The sequence below is a fragment of the Selaginella moellendorffii genome, unplaced genomic scaffold (genome assembly GCF_000143415.4).
Source record: "Selaginella moellendorffii unplaced genomic scaffold, v1.0 SELMOscaffold_17, whole genome shotgun sequence".
Classification (NCBI taxonomy): domain Eukaryota; kingdom Viridiplantae; phylum Streptophyta; class Lycopodiopsida; order Selaginellales; family Selaginellaceae; genus Selaginella; species Selaginella moellendorffii.
The window spans coordinates 1,231,790-1,239,778 of NW_003314278.1; the positions used below are offsets into that span (position 1 = coordinate 1,231,790).

A 7,989-nucleotide genomic window follows, 5' to 3' on the forward strand; every position below is an offset into this window, starting at 1 on the left:
CCACCAAAGACATTTCAATGTGCCCAGACAATGGCTCGATGCTTAAAATTCTGACGAAGAAGAAAATATCAGCAAACACTTCCATACGGAGAAAAGTTCATACCTTCCCGATATCACCTTGCCTGGTGGAAACATTTCTGCAGGGTTTTGTACAAACGAGTTCGATAGGTTCTTCAGTTGAATTCTAGCTTCAAGTGAAGGTGACAGGACCACAAAAAAACCTTTCTCCATCACATTCTTGACAAAACCCTGCAACACAAAAACAAGTCACGTCCACAGCATGCAAGGTTTCTGCTTACTTGCACTTCATATCTTGCTTACGTTCCAACACGGAATTGACAATACGAGCATTGGATGCAGAGTCAAAAAAATTTAATGCAAATCTCGGAAGTTACCTTTCAAGTGTTTGATAGCTCGGAATGGACTCAAAACCACCACGTCCACCAACTTACTGAAAGTTCCAAGCCCATCTTTCCCCTCCCTGGTCGTTTTAAATCCAAGACCCTGCACCTTACAAACTGTCCCTCTGTAAATAAAATGGCTGGGTCATCAATCCATGTATCGTTACATGAACTTTTCTGATACTTTCCCATCTGCCTTGCACAGTATGTCTGCCAACACCAGCAAAAACTCGTGTGATCCGTCGGCCTAACAGGTCGCCTTTCTTGAATTGTTCGTCACTTGTTTTTGTAGAGACAAATCCACTTGCTTCCTTTCGTGGTTAACACTTCTTATATGGCACTGGAACGGGTCACCGACTTTGAAGCGCTCTTTAAAACGTTCAAGCTCCGAGGGATCGTCAGACGTGTCCAGTATAAAAAGGCAGCCTTTAAGATGGGGTGAGAGGACTAGCCATGTCCAGTTGTCCTTTACTTCTTGAACGTATCTGATAACCGACTGTTCAATGGTTACGGTCAGTAATCACTGAGCATGCAGCATCGTTTCCTGCAAGTCATGATAAGTAAGTTAATTCAAAGGGACACCATACAGACCTGCAAGCTCAGATGGACGTAGAGATAAATCCAAAGTGGCAGCATTTCTGTGCTTTCTGCTGGTTTTGCGTTTTGAAAGGATTTTAGCTCGAACAGTCTGCCCAACACTGTATTTTCTCAATGGGTTCCCTTCTTCATAATGATCAAGACATTTGAGGAGTTAAAAGACAGACTGGAAAACAGAAACGAACCTCTGTAATGTGCACATTCCCACGCAAGGAGCAGTGGCTGTCCATGGGACATGGCTTGTCTGCCAGTCCTAGAACTATTGAGTGTTGCAGCCTCCATGAGGCGATTTCTTGGGTGATTTGTGACCTGTGCAGTATGAGAAAGAAGTGACGATTCACACAAGAATTCTACAAACATGGAGCTCAATCTTGGAAATGTGATCATGAGCATAGCAGGAAGTTTTGAGCAAGAGGACCTTGGTCTCTTGGAATGCAATGATCACTGCAAATGGCTAGAATGGGTGTCTTTTGAAAGTGCACTTGCAGTGATCATTGCATTCCATTGCTTAAGCTGTTGGATTTCATTCCGGCACCTTTTGTGAATGCATTGATCACCACCCATGGCAGATCAAGGATCCTAGCTCAAGCAAGAAACATGTTTGATCAAATCTTGTGCAAAACTGTGAGCTCCTGATCACCCATGATCTAACTGTAAGCCCAGTAAGGACAATCCAGCAAAACCTTATTAAATCTTTGCAGAACTTACCTTTATCAGTGTCTTAGCCACGCCAGCCTAACAAGCAAGATCCAGGAGAACTTTTGTATCAATCACTACAGCCACTTGATTATATTGTTGCCCATTGCATGGAGAAGAAGCTCAAACTTCTTCTATCACTGTGATACTCTACTATGAGGAGCAAGTAAAAAGTTCCTTGTTTTCTGTTTATGGACATGCTATAAAGACAAACACATCAGACTACTCAAAAAAAGTGAACTTTTTGACTAGTAATAATGTTCTTAAAGGAAAGTTTGCAAGATTTTATATTCTTCACTATTTGCTTTAAGCTTGCTGTAGGAAGAATAAAATTGATAAAAAAAACATTAGTTGAACTCTTTGAGAAGTACATATGAATCAAAAAATGTATTAAAATGAGTACATCATATAAATTTTTTATTTATGTAAAAATTGACAATATCAAAGCAAACCAAACGTTGTTGCATAGTGCAATGCAGAAAATTATATCTATTTGAGTTCGGTTCAATGCAACATATCTCCTCCCTCCAACACTCTTCCTGTAGCAACTCTCCTCCATGTCCTCTAGTGCTCCTCTTCCACATTGTACTTTTGCCAATTCTACTCTTGGATTTTTTTGTTTTTTTTTAATTTTCATCAAATCATTCTTTCTCACCCTCTAGCTCCTCTAAAACCCCTTGTGCATTGAGTCTCCTCCAGCTCCTCCATCACTCCTCCTATAACAGCTCTTCAGCTCCTCCAGCATTTCTCCTGCAACAGCTCTCCTCCAACTCCTCTAGCACTCCTCCTACAACAGCTCTCCTCTAGTAGATGGCTATGCCACGGCTAAGGCCAGCCAAGGTAGTGCTAGCCATGGCCGAGACCTTGTGCCACCATGCCTGTGCTTGCTATGGGCCATTGGTGGTGTAACTTTGGCCCTAGCTGTGTGGTTATAGATACCACAGCCAAGGACAACATCATTGGCAATCAAGGTTGCCAGTGGTTGTGGTAAGCTTGGCAAAACATTATCTTTTATGTTGAGAAAGGACCAATTCGCACATTTATTTAGTGAAAAAAAACTTAAGCCACTTTAAAAATTAAGAAAGTTGGGTTCGCACATTGAAAAAATTTGTGTTGCAAAGTAAACTTATAAGGACTTTTGCATTCGCACATGTCATAGATTTAAGTGGAAAAACACCCTCGGATTCGCACTTAAAAACAATGCATTCGAACACTTAAAATTCACTTAATTCAAATTTTGAAATTTCAAATTCAAATTCAAATGTTTAGAATTATATCCCAGCAAATTTCAAAGCAAACACGAACGCCACTGGCAAAGACAGAGGGAAAACGTGAGGTTCTCTCTAACCTCTTTCGCATCCTCTGGACTGTGCAACTCCTCACGAGGCTCCCCTTCCGCTTGCTCGGGATCACTGTAACCAACAAAGAGGTCCTGGTCCTTGAGCCTTTTCACCTCTTTCCTCCAAGCTTGGATCACCGCCCGAAGATCAGTCTCCCCAACATCAATCAAGAACAACTCTTGATGATGTTGGGAAGGTACTTTGGCTGGATCCTTTGTTTTTGATCCAAGCATCTGAACTTCATTTTAAGAAGTCCAAATGCTTGCTCAATAACAATCCAAGCAAGGTGGTGATGAAGGTTGAAAGCTGCCTTAGATGGTGTCGGGTTCGGAGCTGAGCAACAACCAAAACAAGTGAACAAAAGAAAGTAGAATGAAGAAGACTTACTTGTGTGTGGAATCATCAGATGCTGCTGGAGTTGGTACCCTTTGTCCCCCACTAGGTATGGCTTGATCCTATCATCATATGCTAACACCGCAGGCGATGTCAGCAGCTCCCTTGCTACAATCTTGTTCCTGAGGGTTGAATTACGAAAAACCCGGACGCGTCCTGAAAGCAAAAAGAACATTTTAGAACCATCCACAACACACAAAGAAACATACCTGGCCACCCAGCGTAGACACTGAGGAACCTCTTCTGGGCATCACAAACCCCTTGCAAGATGACTGAGTACCGCTGCTTCCGGTCGTAGTAGCTCTCGCCATCCAGTCTAGTAGTCGATCGCCCCAGCAACATTAGGCAGTCGGGTTCCTATTGGTCATCAAAACTTATAACAATCCAAAAAACATAAGAAAATGTACCTGTCACTTGTCGAAAGCCAGCAGTAACAGCTCGAACCTCCTTGGAGGTTGAAGGAAAATGAATCTTGTACCTGAGACACTTGACAATCGCCACAGTAGTGTCCATGAAAATCTCATGAGCTGTGGACTCCCCGATGCCGAACTTGTCCGCCAGATCCAAGTAATCTGTGTTCTTGAAAAGCTTGTCCACCAGCACCACACTCCTCCAACCAGTATCTTGCTTCCGGATCTCGCTCTCCAGCATGCCACAAATGGTGAAGAACGTCCTCTTCTCCATCTGAAGTTTCCTCTTTCACCTCCCCACATCGTAATACTCCAAAGAAAACTTACTCGAGGTGGTGACATTTCGAGGCTTCACCCACCACAAGCCGATGCAAAACTTCCTCCCAATCACAGCCCGACGAACCTCTAGTTCACGGTCTTCTTCCTCAGGCAGCGGGGCTCTTGTCATCCGCAATGTGCATTTAAACCCTAAAGCAAAGGGTGAAAGATGAGATTCCAGCGCTGTGTCTTCGTCATGAGAACATGCTGGCTGCTCCTCCCTCCCCCGCAATCTTCGCGAGATGTTTTTCCCGAACGAGATCAATCAGGAGCATGGTCTCAGCATGGTTCCAGTTCTTTCCCCGGGTTCTCTTCGCAGCAGCAGGTGCAGCAAAACCCAAGGTATCCACAAACTGGACAGCCTCGTCGTCGAGCTCCTCCATGTGAGCATCCGGGTCTTGTTCCAGATCGGGGATGCTGTCATCTCCCTCTTCTTCATGACCCCGCCGGGAGCTCTCAATCACTCATGCATGCATGCAACCTAAGAAATGTAAACTCAAAGCCATCTCTGGTTCTCAAAGCAGTTGGAGCTCCCGGCACGCTGTGCTCCAGGGGAACTCCTCCGGACGTGGCTTGGGCTCCTCCGGGCGCGGCTTGGACTCCTCCCGCTGTGGCTTCGGCTCCTCCCACCGAGTCTTGGCCTCCTCCTGGCGATGATCCATGGCCTCCTCCTCCCGGAGAAGAACCGCGGCGTCCTCCTCCTAGAGTAGAACCATGGCCTCCTCCTCCCGGGGCACCCCCTCCTCGAGGCCTCAGAACCATGGCCTAATCCTCCCGGGGCCAGATTCAGAGATCCGCGGCCAACCCCGGCCAACCCCGGCCATTCCGCGCCCTCCTCCCACTCCATGGCCACCTCTCCCTCCATGGGCACCTCTTCCTCCTCCTGTTGGTGAAGATAGAGCACGAACAGGCCCAGATCCCCATTTCCCAGAGCTCTGTTTATGGCGACTTCCTCCTCTTCCAACCCTAAAATCGGATTACCACCTCCTCAGGCCTCTCCATGTTTTAATTCTCGGGCCGGCACCTAACCTAAGAATCTTCTCGAATATTTCCGGAATAAGTTTTAAGAACTTCCCTTAAAATAAAATGACCCCAACACTCGGGGTTTTTGAAAATTACTTTAGAATCCTCTAAATTCGCCTTTTTTTTTCGTGCGAATCCAAAATACCCATAAAAAATAAGGGTAAGTACATTACTTTAGCTTAAGTTATTGTGCAAATAGGGAAAACGTAAATTTTGAACTTTAATTTCGGGTAACTCTTGGTCCAGAGCTAAACTCTTATAAACATCTCTAAACATGCTCATTTAATTAACAACCAACGAACGGAAAGATATCTTTACCAGCACTCCCCCACTAATTTTCTTTCGAAAATAAAAAACTAAAAGCAAAGAAGATATTATCAAACACTATTTTTTCAATGTTTGTTTTTTTTCTTATTTTCTACTATTAATTAACTTACAACTCAATCACACAATATTTGGAGCTGGAAGAATTGAATCCAACTTAATTTCAGCAAACTGATGAGGATGGACAATTTTTATTTTCATTTATTTTGCACTTCTTAATTTACATTTCTTAATTGTTTCTACTCTTCCTATACACACTTCTTCGGTGTATTTGGCCCATTATATTTAGCTGAAACACATGTACATGTACACTAGTACACTACGTACACTACGTACTAAGCCTATGATACACACTTGTTGCTAATTCTCAACGATTTGTGCATCTGCTGGTTGATACACACACACACACACTGTGTAGGGCTAGCTCCATCCACAAGAGAGCCTTGAGGTTGGGCACCAGAGGCTGGAAGAAGTCGTCACAGCAGAGAGCAAGCAGGTCACCACTCAGGACAAGCTCAAAAAATCTGGAAGGAAAACGTTGCCGAGGAACTGGTGAGTACGTTGCAAGAAACAAATGCCGTTGTCACCAGCTTCCACACGTCTTCAACGTGCTCTAGGAGCACAAACCCAAAGTTGGTCATGCTGCAAGCTGCCATCCATCACCTTGCTCCCGGAACATGAGGCAGTACTTCCTATCAGCAAAGAGTTTAGGTACCGGCAAGTCTTCATACTAAGGCTTATTATCTGAATCTGGGCGCTCCGTTTTGGGGCACCTGTTGCCAAGTTTAGTCAGCATTCCCCAATTCTGCTACCAAAAGGAAATTTAAATTTAAGACAACGTGTCATCCTCCTTTTGCATAGTTTTAACTTTTAAATGTTAGTTTTTTCTCCGTGAAGTTCAGGTTGACGGCGGTACTTTGACGAGGCATGCAGCGGCCCATGTTTCTACTTGACTCACGGAGGGTTTAAAATCAGGGATAACTGCAAGAAAGAGCACTGACATGTTTTCAAAAGTACTTGTCACAGGAACATCTGCCATCCTGGAACACATGAACCCGACTGGCATCTTTGCAGATGATTAGCCTTTTTTCCAGCTTAGAGATGAGAGCAGTGGCCGCATGGCAATCGTCACAAACTCGGACCTTTTGCATAGTTTTAACTTTTAAATGTTAGTTTTTTCTCCGTGAAGTTCAGGTTGGCGGCAGTACTTTGACGAGGCATGCAGCGGCCCATGTTTCTGCTTGACTCACGGAGGGTTTAAAACCAGGGATAACTGCAAGAAAGAGCACTGACATGTTTTCAAAATTTGTTGCTGAGAATGAAAGAGGAGGGCTATGTGAGCGATGTGATCAACGTTCTAAAAGACATACCTGAGGAAGAGAAAGAGAGCTAACATCCGTCCACCAGCTTCTCCCGGGCTCCCTGAAGCTGCCTTCACCTCTCATTCTCTCCACAACAGCAGCCATTTCACTGAGCATCCCCAGGTTTCCAAATATATTGGCCATCAATGTGTAGGGCATGCCGCTCTTGGGATCCATCTCCACAAGACGCTCAAACGCGAGTTTGCCGATCGTGTAATTCTTCCACTTCCGGCAGGCTCCGAGCAGGGACGTCCAAACCACTGCATCCGGTTCAAAAGGCATGGCTCTGAGAACTCTCACAGCTTCGTCAAGGAGGTTAGCTCGCCCGAGCATATCGATCAGGCATACATAATGCTCCAGACGTGGCTTGACTCCATACTGCTTGGGCATTTCATCCAGAAGCTGCCTTCCTTTCCCGACCAGACCACCATGGCTGCAAGCGTTCAACACCGAGACAAAACTCACATCGTCAGCTTTACAGCCCTCCTCCTGAGTCATGGAATAGAAACGCTCCAAGGCCTCGATCGATCGGCCCTGGAGAGTGTAAGCCTGTATAAGAGAGTTCCAGAGACCCGTGTTGTCCCGAGCTCGGCACTCGTCAAACGCTTCCTGAGCAGAATCAACATCGCCGCATTTGCCATAGAAGCTCACCAGGCTGGAGCCCAGAACTGGATTGTTTTTCAGCAGCCCCTCATGCTTCGCCAGCTGGTGAATCTCCCTCCCGAGCTTGATCGCCATCACACTCCCGCAAGCAACAAGGACGCAGGTGTAAGTGCAAGCATTAGCTTGAATGGTGTTATCAGCTCTCAGGGCAGAGTAGTACTCCAGAGCAAGTTCAGCTCGCCCGTTCGTGTTGCAGCCCTGGATGATCGCGGTGTAGGACACAACACTCCGAGTTCCCATGGAGTGGAAAATCTTGCGAGCCTCATCAAGCTCGCCACACTTGCAGTACATGTCTACCAGGCAAGTCGCCATGTACAGACCTAGATGTTTCTTCTCCTTGCTCAGTACTGAATGGACTTCCATCCCGATGCGTAGAGCTCTCTCCCTCTTCTCGCTGGATTCGGTAGCAAGTGTGGAGCAGGCGCTGATCACCGCGACATGTGTCCAATCATCAGGTTGAATG

The 7,989-nt window shown here is 45.6% G+C and overlaps 2 protein-coding genes across 3 annotated transcripts; both read right to left on the reverse strand.

The window, feature by feature from the left end:
* Window positions 1-2,944: 2,944 nt before the first annotated feature.
* On the reverse strand, window positions 2,945-4,053 carry LOC112346710 (protein ANTAGONIST OF LIKE HETEROCHROMATIN PROTEIN 1-like). 2 transcript variants are annotated; one of them, XM_024676230.1, is made up of 4 exons: window positions 3,835-4,053; window positions 3,637-3,784; window positions 3,422-3,583; window positions 2,945-3,340 (listed from the first exon to the last, which is right to left on the reverse strand). In XM_024676230.1, exons 2-4 carry the CDS (start codon window positions 3,767-3,769, stop codon window positions 3,201-3,203), a joined length of 435 nt encoding a protein of 144 aa, XP_024531998.1. In that variant the 5' UTR covers window positions 3,770-3,784; window positions 3,835-4,053; the 3' UTR covers window positions 2,945-3,200. The 2 variants fall into 2 exon arrangements, with proteins under 2 accessions (XP_024531998.1, XP_024531997.1); XM_024676229.1 differs by having other exon boundaries at window positions 2,945-3,367.
* Window positions 4,054-6,675: 2,622 nt separating this feature from the next.
* Window positions 6,676-7,722, reverse strand: LOC112346709 (putative pentatricopeptide repeat-containing protein At1g68930). Its single transcript, XM_024676228.1, has 2 exons — window positions 6,873-7,722; window positions 6,676-6,775 (listed from the first exon to the last, which is right to left on the reverse strand). The coding sequence occupies exons 1-2, from the start codon at window positions 7,599-7,601 to the stop codon at window positions 6,749-6,751; spliced, it is 756 nt and encodes a 251-aa protein (XP_024531996.1). The 5' UTR covers window positions 7,602-7,722; the 3' UTR covers window positions 6,676-6,748.
* Window positions 7,723-7,989: the final 267 nt, after the last annotated feature.